This window comes from Petaurus breviceps, unplaced genomic scaffold (genome assembly GCF_028583685.1).
Source record: "Petaurus breviceps papuanus isolate PSGF00001 unplaced genomic scaffold, PetGlider_PUasm1.0 140, whole genome shotgun sequence".
NCBI lineage: Eukaryota > Metazoa > Chordata > Mammalia > Diprotodontia > Petauridae > Petaurus > Petaurus breviceps.
The window spans coordinates 35,605,770-35,620,951 of NW_027185698.1; the positions used below are offsets into that span (position 1 = coordinate 35,605,770).

Genomic DNA, 15,182 nt, shown 5'->3' on the forward strand with positions numbered 1-15,182 from the left:
GCTTTGAGAAATTTTGCTCTGTCCGAGAAATTATTCTGACACTCGAAGCTCCACACCCCAAGGCAGCTCTTGTTGCCTGGGTGAGTAACAGAGAACCCAGTGAGTGAGAGGGAACAAATCCCCATGCACAGAAGATTTATCTGTAGCAGAATCACAAAACTAGGAGGGTGAGGTCTCCACGAAACCCTGCCCTAAGCATAAACTCCTATTTGCATGGTGGTTTAAAGTATGGGAAGCACTTGTCCTAAATTAAGTCATTTGAGCTTCACAACTCTCATATAGGTAATAAGATTTTATTTACATCTTGCAAATGGGGAAACTGAGGCTTGGACAAGCCAAGTGACTTGCCTACAATCATACAGGTAGTAAGCATCAGAGGCAGTATTTGAACCTACATCTTCCTGGCTTGGAGCCCTACACCTTTTACAATACCATACTGTCTCTCATTATAACAGCTATGATAATATCCTGGGTAGAACTAGTGGGGCATACAGTGTGACCTTGGGCAAGTCTCTTAGCCTCTCTAGGCCTCAGTTTCCCTTGGACCAGGGGACACCAAATGTCCCTTCCAGCTCTAGCCAAACTACATTAGGAATTGTTGCCTGAAGTTCCCTCTCTCTCTTGCCTCTCTGTACATTCTCCTGCCTTTCCCCATGCTTGAAATGGTCTCCTCCCATTCTTCTACCTTCTCCTTCCCTTTAGCTTATGTGCCACCTTCTTCATGAAGCCTCCTGTGCTCCCTTTAATGAAATATATTTGCTCTTGCCTTGGATTTTCCTAGCGCACTTTGTCTAGAAGCATGATATATTACCTAGAGTCCTAGGTTTGGAGTCTGGAAGACCTGGGTTCAATCCTACCTTAGACATTTACTAACTACATGACCTAGACAAGTCATATTATTTCCCTGTGCCTCAGTTTATACATCTGTAAAATGGGGATAATAGCAGCATTCATCTCACTGGGTTGTACAGATCAGAGATAATGTACATAACGGGTTGTGAAAACCTTAAACTTAAATCTATAAACGCGAGCTATTATTAAAGTAAAATCTGCTTTATATGATACTTATCTTTGTTCATGTCATATGCATATCCCCCTGGCCCCTCCCAGATTGTAATCTTCCCGGGAACAAAGATTATACCATTATTCATCTATATATCCCCAGTGTCAAATTTGGTGCCTCACACATAAATAATGTTTATTATAAATAAATATTGAATATGAATTAATGATGCTAATAAATAAATAATTACACAATAGGCAATATATATATTCATGCGAATATATAATAAATTATTAATAATTGTACCTTACTATTTAATAATTAGTAGTTTATGTAATCATAAATTAATAATTAATAAGATTAATGAATATTTGTTTAATCAAATTTATGCTGGCACCAGTTGGTAAATAAGTCCTACAAGTGTAAATGAAATCCTTCCTGGGGAGAGGAAATGATAATGGCTCCAATTTCCTCACCACTGAGTGTTTTCTTCATCATAGCCCTCTCAAAGTAGGGAGGACAAGTATCATCTATTGTTAAGGGGCCTCTGAACTTGTCTTCTGAAGAGTTGCCATATTTTCCAGAAACACTGGACCCAGAGTATGCAGGAGGCCCTGAACATGTCAAGGATATAAAGTGTTTCCACTTTACAGACCCAGAATTGAGGCTGAGATTGAATTACTGGCCTATGATCACACCAATAATAAGTGTCCAAAGGATTTTTTTTTTAAGCAGTCGGGGTTAAGTAACTTGCTCAAGGTTATACGGCCAGTTATTTCTGGGTGTGGCACTGAGTATCTGAGCCCAGATTTGATCCCTAGCTCATCCCGACACTGGAGCTGGTGCTCTTACTCTCTGTGCCACCTGGCCGCCCCATAAGTGTCCAAAGGATCTGAACTGAGCTTGTCTAGTAAACTTGGCAGAGGAGGGTGGCTGCCCAATCATAGAAAGATGATTTAAAAAAAATACACAGTGAAGTTGAATCTTGAAACTAAAATAAGCCAACAATGAGATCCCCAGGACCAAGCCTCTAGAGCAGACATGACCTTGGGAGGTCCATGAAATGTTCAATGGGCTCTCTGAAAAACGTACCCACGATTCACTTGTAAATTTAATCTGTATTGTGAATATTCTCTCAATCACTTTCTCAAATCTAGACACAAAACAATAAGCCAAACCCAATATGTAGTGTTTACAGATTTCCAAGGTGTCCCTGCTCACATTTAAAATTTAATGATGGGTTCTCCAGCCATCTTGAGCTGGCTACAGCTCCTCTCCAGGTCTGGATTACAGTATGGGGGAAAGTTTATTATACAGTTAGTTCCAATTGTTTTCTCAGAGAAGAACACCTTAGGAGATCTGTGTGTGATGGCTCCTGTCACATCTGCTTGCCCTCCTCCATGTCAACCAATTTAATAGATTTGGCATATAAGGAAATGCTACTTAATCTCTATACTCTAGTTCTCTCATCTGAAAAATATGGATAATAATGCTTGCATTACATACCCCACAGGGTTCATATGGGAAAGAACCATAGAACTGGGAATTACCATCATTATAATTAAGAATAATATTTAAAGTGTTTGAGGCCATAGAATACACAAGCTCTGGGTGAAAAAAAGACTTTATAATCATCCCAGTCCCTCTGAATTCTTTACACCCCAAATTTCTTTTATCAGCACCTCCAAAATGAGCCCCATATTTCTTCCTGTTGTCCAAATGATTTTTTCCCCTTAAGATATCCTAACACTCATGACTCAGTTCTTGTGAATGAGGATGATGTCAAGTTCAATTATCTGAAAATGTCCCTGTCCACAGAACTGGTGGATTACATTAAGAGCAACCAACAATTTCTCAAAGTCTTCTGAAACTAAGCTAGTTAATGAGATTTCATGTGCATTATCTATGCAGATTCATTGTACACCCGGATAAATATTATTTTGACACTATAATCTCATTTGTCTTCTGACCAAAAACATACAATTAAAGGGAGCCAGCAGGAAGTTGCGGTTAAGCTTAGAGTAGAGTCAGAGAACATTGCATGAAGAGGTCTGAGAGAATGCTAGAGCTGGGAGGACCCTTGCAGCTAGTTCAATTATCCCCATTTTACAGATGAGGAACATGAGGCCCAGAAAAAGAAGGTGACCCTGCTTCCTTCAAGCTACTTAATTTCTCTCCTTGAGCAACAATTTTTCCTGCAGGTCACTCTGGCCAGACCAGTGTGTTCTCAATCACATAATTAATGTGCAATTTAAAACATCATAAACTGTAGCCAAAAAATATTGCAGAGAACATAGAGATCTCTTTATTTCCCAGAAAATGAGCTTTGCCCACCTGAAACTATCAAGATGAAAAAAAAGTAAAATAAAATAAAATAAAAACTCTATTCTCATTTTCATCTTGGATGACAAGTGCAGTTGGCAAATCTTTGAGCAAACTGGAGATCTTTTTTATTCTTCTGATAAGGAGTTCAGAATTTGGTAATCAATTCAATAAACATTAAACACCTGCTGTGTACAGCAATGAAATATGTCCAACATGAGGAAGAGAGACATTATGGCCTTATGGGAGCTTATAATATAGTGGAAGATGTTATGGGACAGGGAAAGTTTTCATGGAGAAGGTGACATTTGAGATATATATACATAAAGAGATGAGACCTATATGGGGCCCTGGGGGAAAGTAGGGGGCAGAGCTCATTTTGTACACTTTCTGATGTTTCTTTCTCTGGGGCATTATTTTCGGTGGAGCCAAAGGACTTACTTTTAAATCCTGCTTCATTCTTGTGAACTTCTAACACATATGCATGGATCCTCCCTCAAATACCCTACATCTCCCCAGTTCATCCTCTTACTCATTTCCCATGATCTATTCCTCCACTTTACCTTGGCCATACTCAGAGATGGTCACACTCTTAATCTTGCCCTCACCCACAAGTGGCTCACTTCCATGGTCATGAACTCGGAAATGCCTTTGTCTGATTATAACCTTTTATCATCCCATCTTTCCCTCTGCCTTACAATTCCCAATCCTGTTCATCTTCATTGAGAATGCCAATCCCTCAACAGCTCAATCCTTCCTTAGACCATCACCCCTATACTGGTTACACTCTTCTCCCTTCCCCATCTTGACTGTTCAGTGAACCAGTCTAAATCTACACTGTCCTCTACCTTAAGTCCCTTCTCCTCATCTCACTGATGATCATGCCCTGCCAAGTCCTAGCCTTGGATTTCTCCCTATGCCTCAACTGTTGCTTTTTCTCCTATGTGCTTGCTGTTGAATTGAACTGGAGAAAACCACAAAGTGGGGTTTACTGGATCCACTACAAATTATGTTTGTAATTTGTCCTTTGCCTGGTCCCTTGCATGGACAAGACAATCTTCCAACACCTCCCCAATTAATTTACTTTTCCACTTACCACAATAGCATTTCCAAACCTTTTAATTCCTTCTCAGATTTCTCCTTCCCTCACCCCTTCAGCTAAGAACCTTGCTTTGCTGAAAATTTTTTTTTAAAAGATGCCATTCACAGAGAGGTCCCTCTTATCCCCTCCTTCTCATAATGTATCTCTCAGATACCTTCCCCAACTATCTCCATTTTTACCCTTGCCTTACAAGAAGACCCATGATTTGTATCACTAAGAAAATGCTGATACTAAAAAGCTATTGGGTTTTGATGGTGGTGGTGGTATATGGGGAGAGTGGAGTGGGGGAGATAGAGCACCTCAAGAACATTGAAAGCACTGCATAGTTTACCAAATGTAGTTCAATCTTCTATTCAGTTCTGGGCACAGCTCATGGACCACCTTCAGCATCTGTCTGGAACATATATACCATTGGCCCAGATCCATGATAGGCTGTCTGTCTAGCTGAATGTCACAGTCTAGATTATTTAGATTCTTTGTCCATTGTATTTTTCTTTTGTGGATTGTTAGATTAATCTCTTTTGAGTGGTTCTAGATCTCACTAAGGAGGTGCTGTAGGACCCTGTGGTTTTCTTTTAAAAGAAACTTGCTATAAAAATGTTTTTCAGGGGTGGCTAGGTGGTGCAGTGGATAAGAATGTTAGCCCCAGAGTGCAGAGACCCGGCATCGGTTCTGGCCTCAGATACTTAACACCCTCACAAAAAAAGTAACCTTGAGCAGGTTATTTAACCCCAATTGCTTTAAAAAAAGAAATGTTTTTCACCAGTTTCCTGTTTTTCTTCTAATTTTGGCTGCATCTAGGACCCTGTAGTTTTAGGGAATCAGAACAAAGTCATCTACAAACAGAAGAATCTGAACAAGCTCACCATATGTGAGATATGAATCCCAATTTGGGTTCTGGGCAGCCTCATGGTAATGGAGAGCAACTTGTAAATCAAGCCATGCTTAATATAACATATTTACATCTATCAGCTATTGTTTCATCATTAGACCATATGCAAGGCAAGGAAACAAGCATTTATTAAGTGTATGCTATGGAGAGAAATTATTATTAATAACTAATGACTTGGGGAGATTCAGAGTTCCCCGTTTTTCTATTTTCAAGATCTCAATCTCTGAAGGTTGAGTTACCCTTCTCTTCTATCCAACCCCATTCAACCTTACAAGGAATCTCTAGTCTGAAGTGAATTCCATTCAATCAAGCTTGAGTGGAGACAGACAGACCCTTTTGTCTAAATTGCCAAAGGCTGGGGGTGGTCTGGTTATAGATATTGTCTCTGTCCAAGGTGACATGATGTCACTCTCAGTAAGTCATTGTAATATTCATTCTCTCATTAATTGTTAACCAATCAGGATTGATTCCCACCCTAGGGAATGCTTACTCATTGAATATTTACAATTTATTCAAACTTGAGCCTGCCGCCAGAATTGTCTTTGGTCTAAGAAAAACAGCCAAAAGACAATCCTTTTATTAACAAACGTGCTGGCATTATTAATACAGTGATTAAATTACTTAGAAATTCTGTCTCTCAAACATTTTTAATTGCCACATCATATCAGGATTTGGAACAAGAAATTTTAGAGATGCTCTCATTTTACAGTTAAAGAAATAGAGGTCTGGAAAGGAGGTGTGACTTACCCAAGGTACCACAACTGATAAATGTCAGGGCAGGGATTCAAATCCAAGTCCCCTGATTCCAAATCCAGTGCTTTTCCTACTAAGCTAGAAAATATTTGGTAACCATAAATCCCTGCACATATGGGAGCAATTTTTTATTTTCATCATTATTCATCTAGAACAGGAGGTAAAATGCATATATGTGGAAAATCATGAAGCCAATTAAGAGCAGCAAGGTCAAAATGACCTTCCAAATGGTTAGTTACTGACAGTACTGAGTCAGGGTTGGGGACTACTAAACTTCCAGGGCCACCATTAACACAGCTGCCTCCCATTCAGGATGCTTTTCTTCCATGATGGCAACCATTAAAGAAACTGGGTGTCTTCTTCTAAACTCACAGGTACTTTCAGCTCACTGAGTGTGACAAATTAGGGCAAAGCCTGAATGAATACTACTCTCTGTCAACAGAACAGGCCTTACTTCTCTGCTTCTCTCTCTGTCTCTCTTTCTCACCATTCCCTGTCTGGTACGCCCTTCCCCCTCTCCATCATAATTTGCTACTAAATTTCTACCCATAAGGGGCAGCCAGGTAGCACGGCGAGTGAGAGCACCAGTTCCAGTGTTGGAAGGACCTGGAGATCGAATCCCGGGCTCAGACACTTAGCACCCACCCAGAAACACCTGGCCATGTAACCTTGAGCAAGTTACTTAACCCCAGTTGCTTAGGGGCGGCCAGGTGGCTCAGCGAGTAAGAGCACCGGCTCCAGTGTTGGGATGACCTGGATCAAATCCGGGCTCAAATACTCAGCACCACACCCAGAAATAACTGGCTGTGTAACCTTGAGCAAGTAACTTAACCCCGATTGCTAAAATAAATAAATAAATAAATTTCTACCCATTATTCACAGTCCAGCTCTAATACAACCTCTTCCTAATACCTTTGATCTTCTCAGTTCAGTAATAATCCCCTCCACCCTAGACTTCACATGTTGCTTTTTTTTTCCCTCTGATGAACTTATATAACCTTGTATGCCATATTCGCCTCAAGTCTAATTGTGCTGTGTCCACCCCACTCCCTGACTGTGAATATCTAAACTTTGCATCTCTTCCATTCCTGGTTTAAAGCTCTTATATTCGGAAATATCTTAGCCAGCGCCATTTCAGAATCTTGGCTGTCAGCGTCCCTTGGCCTCTGATCTCCCTGCTTGAAACTCTGGGTTTCAGAATAGTGAAGGGTTCAGAAGGTATTGTAATAAAAGATCCCATCATCAGCGGCTGTAGCCAAGTATGATAACCTGCCAAGCCCTTTGGTGTATGATGTTTGTACAGTCCAACGCATGTATAAATTTTCAATGGCTTGTAGTGTAGCTTATTATTTGAGGCTGTTTCCAGTCACACACACACACACACACACACCCCAAAAACCAACATATGGAAAGTCATCCCACTAACTGGATTCCCCAGAACTGTCCTCCTCTGCCAGAGGTTTAACTACCTAATAACAGTGTCAAACTATCCCAGAAGACTGAGGCAACTCCCACCTTTTAGGCCTTTTCAGAAAGGAAGAAAGGCTGGTGCCCATGTTAGGATCATTGGCAGAACTTGTGGCTTTTCCAGAAGAAGAGATCAGATACTGAATTCCGATTGTGGTAACCGGGGCATCCCAGTGTGGTAAGGCTTGTTCCGGTATACTGGGGCTTGTTTCCCAGATTCTTAGGCAGTGGCGCCCACCACCACTGGAAACCTCTCCAGAAAACTTCTCCTGACAATATACTAATTAATTTGGGTTGCTAGGCTAAATCAGACAAATGAATAAAAGCTCCCTCAGGGCAGGCTCTACTTTTTTTGTATCTAGCACCAGGGTCTAAGCATGGAATGGATGCTGGATGAATGGAACCAAATTGAATCCTTAGCTCTTCCCATCCAGTCTTCAGACAGAAAGAACACTTTAGAGCCTTTTGCATCTGTCATTTTTGTTGTCCTTTTATTGGAAAAAGCTGGTATTAACATATTTATATTTTTATCCAACAACAGTTAGCTAGTTTGTGAAACACAAAGAAAGAATGTAGCCATGAACTACAGCTTTCAAAACAATCAGCTTAACCAACTTTACCACCATCACTCTACACCACCAAAAGCTTAATCCCCAAAGAAAGTTGTTGTTAAAAAACAATGGAAAAAAAAAACCAACCAGAAAAAAACAAAAAAAAAACCCTCACAATGACAATGTTACCTCTCATACATTCAAGACCAGAAAATTGAATCACAGTAAGAATGCAAAGTTTATGAATAACATACTGGTCCTTAATTTTTTTTCTCTAGTTCTTTTCCCTCCTATAACACTTTCTGCACTTGACTCAGGATGAGAGCATGCTTCGTCTGGAAATTAGGAATTTCCCAGAGTTCCAGAGACACATTTTCCTTCAAAGAAGAGCTTTTTTTTGTACCTAAATTTTAAAAACGGAATTAAGGTACAAGAAATCCAAATGATAACTGTTGTGTTAAGACCTGCTTTATTATACTTTATCTATAGACTCATACTTTGAAGATGTTGAAAGTTAAGTATATGGTTTGACAGTATTTTTAGTAAATGCAAGTAAGAGCTGTTAGCCACTTGAGCCAAAAGGGGAAATGGGTAAATGGAAAAATGTCCAAATAATTGTGTGAGGCCCTCAAAGCTTTAGTTTAGATCTAACAAGATTTCTATACAATTTACCACATTCTTAAACCTTTTTACAAGGAAACCAAAACCAAAACCAACCCCAAACCTCTGATTGTTAAATTTAATTAGAATAAATATGTACATATAATACTGTCCAAGTCATTTAGAGTATACAGTGATTTATAAACAAACATTCCTCATTCCCTTTGATTCTTTAAAAAAAAAGTAACGTACACATTTCATAGTGTCTGTATAGTATGGCTGGAAGTGGGTGCACATGCGTTTGTGCTTTTAAATACACAAAAATAGTTATTGGTCGAGAAAACTTCAGTTGGACAATATTTCCTGGGTCACGTCAAGACATTGTTATAAAAAAGGTTGGATCCTGTTGGTAATCTGTGTAAGCCGTGGTCATGTTTCTCTGCTTTCTAAATCAAAATCCAAAATGCTGCAGGATCATTTCACTTTCTGTTCGCTGATGGGGGAATGGTGAATGCGGACTTTCTCAAGGGACTGATGAATTTTGCTTTAAGACACAGATGGGCTCATGAAATCAGTGATCTGTCTCAACCACAGTTTGCAAATGTGTTTGCTGACTTTGGGATAGTTAGAGCTCTCAACTCCATATGTGCAGTAAAATACCCTTAAAGGAGAAGAAATCTGCCATTTGTTTTCTTGGCCTAGTTGTGTTAATTATTCCCCCTCCCCCCAAAAAAATAGATTTTAAATTTTTTAAGTTTTCAAGTTTAGAAGCAGCTCAATTATCCAAGGACTTGATCCATTGGGCAATGAGCTGCGCATGCACACAGAGGGCAAAGCTCATAACCTTTAAACATGGCAGAGCAAACTTGGGATCATAGGCAGCATGGTGTGGGGGCAATGAGTGAGCACTGGCTTCAGAGACAGAGGACCTGAGTGAGAATGCCAGCTCCACCCCTGACTACCTGCATGTGGCCTCATCGAGCAAGTTACTTTCCTTCCTTCGGCCTTAGTTTCTTCATCTGGAAAATGGAAACTAGATGATCCTCAAGAACCCTTCCAGTCCTAAAATCCTATGATCCCATTTACAGAAGGAAGAGCCCCTAGGGATCATCATGTCTAACCACATCATTTTGCACACTGGCGAAACTAAGGCGAAGGTCGATGAGATGATTTGCCCAAAATAACGTACAACAGAGGCAGTATCTAACCCAGGTCATCTTCCCAAACCAGGGTTCTTTCCACTATTCCTTGTACCAGCCATGGAAGACGATGCTTTTAACAGGCCACCTCCTACCTTCTGAGATCTGTATGACATAAGTCAAATTAAATTTGCTTTTGTCTCTCCCAGGATGCATAAAAATGTCCTGTAGAGATGAAAAAGTCACCTTAAAGTCAGGTCTCAGGGACTGTTAACAGTCACATGAGTCACCACATTTTTTCCCCTCCAGAAACTGAAATAAACCTGGATTCTTTAAGGAGGGGAAAGTAAAACTGAACTTGGCAAATATGTTGGAGTTGCATTCTGATGTGAGGGAGGTGGGTGGGAGAAAAAGAGAGAATGAATGTTAGTCCTGAAACAATGAGACCTGGAAAGCGCCTTAGAGATCATTCAGTTGAACTTCTTCCCATTTTACAGAGGAAGAAACTAAGCCCCCTGCCCTAAAAAGACAGAGAGAGAGAGAGAGAGAGAGAGAGAGAGAGAGAGAGAAGTGACTTGCCCAGGGTCACAGAGCAAATAAATAGCAAGGTTAGGGTTTGAACCTGGGTTCTTTCCAGGCCAACCATAAGAGCTGGTCTCAGGTTCACCAGCTGTCTTCAGAGCCATGGTGATGGAGCAATGTCTCTCCATCACTCATGCTAAATCTGTATATAAACCAAAGTGCAGAGAGAAGCTTGAAGTGGAAACTTAACTTGTGGATGTAAAAAAGCTCTAATAATGTGGTAAACACTAAAGACCTAGGAAGAGACTGTATAATGGACCCTAATTGTTAAAAAACTGACAAGCCTTTCACCTTGTTGGAGTGCCTTTTGCCCCCTAATTACAGTGAATTCTGGGTTTCTGCTTTATTAAATGGCCATCATCATCATCTTGGGGGAGTCTGGGGGTTGGGAAGGTGAGGCGGTGGTGGGCAGCTGGGACAGAGGACAGATTCCACCACCATGACCACTTTTCTTTTGCTCTGTTTTTCTCTCTGACGGTCATCTTGTACCATCTGCAAAAGGCTGGTTGATAAATACAGAGGATTATTGATAAACCTAGTGCATCTCTGAGTTCACTTTATCCTGGAATATGTAAAGATTGTTTGTCGCTGCGATGGCAATGATGTTCTCGGCGGGATGCCAGGCCGTGTGAAGAATCTTCTTGGTAAAGTCCAAGCTGTCCACGCTGATGTCGTCTTTCCGGCGCTTGCCACCCACACAGACACGGCGGGGCTTGAGGATGGCCCTGGGCTTGCTGCTCTCCCTAGAGGCCTCCAGGGTGACATCACGCTTGGTGTTCCGGTCAAACATTCTGAAGAAATTATTGTAGGCACCGGTCATGATGACACTGCAGAGGGAGAAGGAAGACAGTTTAGTTGGGGGACTAGCCAGAGTCTTGATCGCACATACTCTCGTTGGCCCTAGATTTGGTCTGATCAACATGAGGATGCTTCCTTGACCCAAGGAGGTGGGGGTCCTTCTCTATCTGTAATCACTACATGTTTAACTCTGTTGTTGTTCAGTCATGTCCAAATCTTTGTGACTCTGCTTTGGGGTTTTCTTGGCAAAGATATTGGAGTGGCTTACTATCTCCTTCTCCAGTTCATTCTACAGATGAGGAAACTGGGGCAAACAGGGTTAAGTGACTTGCCCAGGGCCACACAGCTACAACCTATCTGAGGCTTGTACTAGAAATCACAAAGATGAGTCTTCCTGATTCCAAACCCAATGCTTTTCCCGCTGTACCACCTAGCTGCCCCAGAAATATAATGGGGATCTTCAGATGACTTTACTAGCAATCAGTGTAAAGTATATAAATGATAGGGAGGCAGAGTGGCATTACAGCTAGAGAACTTAGAGTCTTTAGAGCCAAGACGACCTGGGTTTGAACCTCTTCTGACATATTCTGGCTGTGTGACCCTGGGCCAAGCAACTGAAGCTCTCCATCCTGTAGGCAACTCCCTAAGACTAAAACATTGCAAAAAAGGCTCTTAATCTTTTTGTTGCCATGGATCCCTTTGGAAGTCTGGGGAAGCCTACAGACCCCCTTCTCAGACTAATGTCTTTTACAAACATAAAATAAAACATGTAGGATTTTACAAAGGAAACCAATATATTGAAATAGTTATCAAAATATTTTTAAAATTCATAGACTCCGGGTTAAGAACTTTGGGTTTAGGTAAGAGTTTTCTCACCTGTGGGTTCCATAGCATCAGAAAGCCAATCCCTATTCATATACAATTAATAGAGTATCACAGGGGGGATTTTCCCTTCTGAAAAAATCCCTTTTATCTGTGAATATCTTTGATTCTGTGAAATATTGGGTTGCGGATCTAATAGATACTCTTCTTGGACTCTCTCACCTCCAAACTGGTCAGAAAATGACCAATGCAGACAATCGTGAAACCTACTCATAGCTACACCTGGGGATGCCTAGAACCGGTGTGGGGTTCACCATCTTCCTCTTAGGAAGTTGGCCCAATTTGTGACTGTGTCAGTATCCTAGGCCCTTAAGTCATAATGCTTTCATTTATATGACTTTGATGATTAATATTTTTGTCACTGTTTTCAGAATACATTCATTCATTCATTCGTTCGTTCATAAATTCATTCATGAAGATTAAGATGTGCCCACTATGTATCAAACTGGAAGACACAACAGGAAATGGTTTCTTGTCTATAGGAGCTTAGAATCAATGCAACTGTTAATTAACAATGCATGGGACTAAAATGACAGTAATTCACAGAGATGGTACTAACTGTTCTGAAAGTCTTAGTGTGGTTTTAAGTCATTAGCTTTGTGGCTTTTAAGCTTTTAGTTTAAACGACAAATACCTTAAGATTGGCCACATAAAGACATCTGTACCCCCTTGTGTATTCAGTGATCTGCACCAGTGGACTTTCCACCTCTTCAAAGTAGAAGGATTAGGAAAGGGCGCTCCTACACCTTCCTTGCAGAAGTGAAGGATTATGGGTATTTGCTTTCCTTGCTGTTCAGTCATTCAGTCATGTCTGACTCCACATGACCCCATGGGGTTTTCTTGACAAAGATACCAAAGACTGTTCCTCTGGTGCATCCCCATTTTACAGATGAGGAACTGAGGCAAATAGGGGTTAAGTGATTTGCCCAGGATCCCACAGCTAGTTAATTTCCGAAGCCAGATTTGAGCTCTGATCTTCCTGACTCCAAGCCCAGTACTCTACGCACTGCACCACCTAGCTGCCCCACTATGGGTATATAGAACAATGCAAATAATGCCAGTCTTTTTCAAAGTGGTATTAATCCCCTTCCATTTTATTCTTTGTCATAAGGGATTGTTATCTGAGAAAGGAGGAGGAGAAATGTAGGTGATATATTAAAAAAAAGATATCAATAACATTTTATTTTAAAATAAATATGAATGCAGGCTGCCCCCCTCTCCCATCCACACACAGAATGGCATGCCTAGAAGGTACCTCAGGGCACAGAATATTTGAGCTAGGATGAACATTAGACCATACAGTATCATAATTTAGAGGTCATTGAGTCCATGCAGATGTAGAAAGTGAGGCCCAGAGAGGTTAAGGGGCTTGTTCAAATGACCTAGTTACTAAATGGCAGAGTTGGGAGCTCCTAATTTTAGTCTAGTCATCTTTTCACCTTGCCTTGGTTGCCTCTCTTACCTTTGCTGATTACCTGTTGGCCTACTTTGATCCTTTGGGAGATCCGTGAATTCCAAAAGAATGTACACTCCCTGCACTGATACAATCTGTGAGAATTTCCAGGGTAGGGTCTAAAAAACTCATTCTCTGAAACCTTGGATGTCCATGGGAGAGAGGCCTGAATAATGTAAAGTGAGCCCGAGAAGGTCATGGCAAATCATTGCAGTATCTTTGCCAAGAAAACCCCAAACAGGGTCACAAAGAGTTGGATAAGACTGAAATAATTAACAGTAACACCCACTCACATGACGCTCAGCCTTTGGAGTCTTCAGCCGGCTCCTCTAGAAAATGAGGGTGTTATACCAGGTGATCACTAAAGTCCTTTCTAGGACCAAATCTTATGAAGAGTCTTATGATTCAGAATTAACTGAAATCTGGTTCTTCATATCTGAAAATTCTTTTTTCATTTGAATACCTACCTAGGTTTGAAGTTGGTTTTCTCTGAGAAGAATGCAGGCACTATTTCCTTGTTCTGTCATAATCCCTTATGGAAAGGCTAGAATGGCAGTACAAGCCCATAATCCTGGAGAGGGTGAGGTTGGGGGCTATAAATTACAGCAGGGCTCAAGCCAATCTGGTGTCTATAACAAGTCCAGCACTAATATGGTGAGTCCATGGGAGTGTGTTGGGGGGAGCAGGGTTGTTACCAGGCTACCTAAGGAGAGATAAACCATCCCAGGTTGGAAATACAACATAGGGGTGGCTAGGTGGCGTGGGGAATAGAGCACTAGCCTGTTCAGGACCTGAGTTCAAATCCAGCCTCAGACACTTAACACAAAAACTAGCCATTTGACGTTGGCCAAGTCAACCCCAATTGCCTTGCAAAAAGCAAAAAACAAAAAAAGGAAATACAACAGATAAAACTTTGATGCCCATCAGCAGTGGAATCAATTGTATATATCAAGGAGTTGCTAGAGAAGATTTGTGTTCAACGATGGGCTGGATTAGGTGGTTTGTGAAGTTTCTTCCAGTTCTAGGATTAATGAGTTTCTGGAAGTTGGATGAAAAGATAGAAATCACCTGGCTTTTAATTCTGATTATAATGTAAAAGACACAGGGGCAAAAACAAAGCATCTTTTCCCTCTCTATATGTACCTAGCTTGGCTTTAGGGGTTCTGTGTGTTAGGGTGACAGAGTTGATTAAACCTGCAGAAAGGCTTTGCTGGGTGCATCCTGTACCCTTCTCTTGTCCAAGTACACATGATTAATGTGCCCTTCTGCAAATGAGATCAGTTCTGTCTGACAGCATTAGTTCCTGTTCTCTGGAGTTCCCAAACATCAGTCTTGGACTAATCAGAGCAAGCGCATATTGATTTACTGAGCAATCTCTGCATTGGGCCTGGATTAACTCCTTATTGGGGGCCAGAAGTCATCTTGAACAGTGTGATGGTGGTGTCTGGAAATGAATGGATAAAGGGAGTTGTCACTTTCTATTAGGAGTGAGATTTCAGGTGGCAAGGGACCACATTAGCCCAATTCATTCATGCTTTTGTAATAAGGACTAACATTTCTCCTAGCAATTTCTTCAAAATAACGTATAAGGCGAGGTAATACATGTGTCATTATGCATATTTTACAGATGAGGAAACT

At 40.9% G+C, this 15,182-nt stretch overlaps 1 protein-coding gene across 5 annotated transcripts in view; it reads right to left on the bottom strand.

The window, feature by feature from the left end:
* Window positions 1-8,013: 8,013 nt before the first annotated feature.
* Window positions 8,014-15,182, bottom strand: part of PPP2R2C (protein phosphatase 2 regulatory subunit Bgamma) — a 397,718-nt gene continuing 390,549 nt past the window's right edge. For all 5 annotated transcript variants that reach the window (XM_069070101.1, XM_069070108.1, XM_069070117.1 and 2 more), the window contains one exon: window positions 8,014-11,238. In XM_069070101.1, coding sequence (XP_068926202.1) covers window positions 10,947-11,238 — 292 coding nt within the window. In that variant the 3' untranslated portion in view covers window positions 8,014-10,946. The remainder of the gene's footprint in view (window positions 11,239-15,182) is intronic.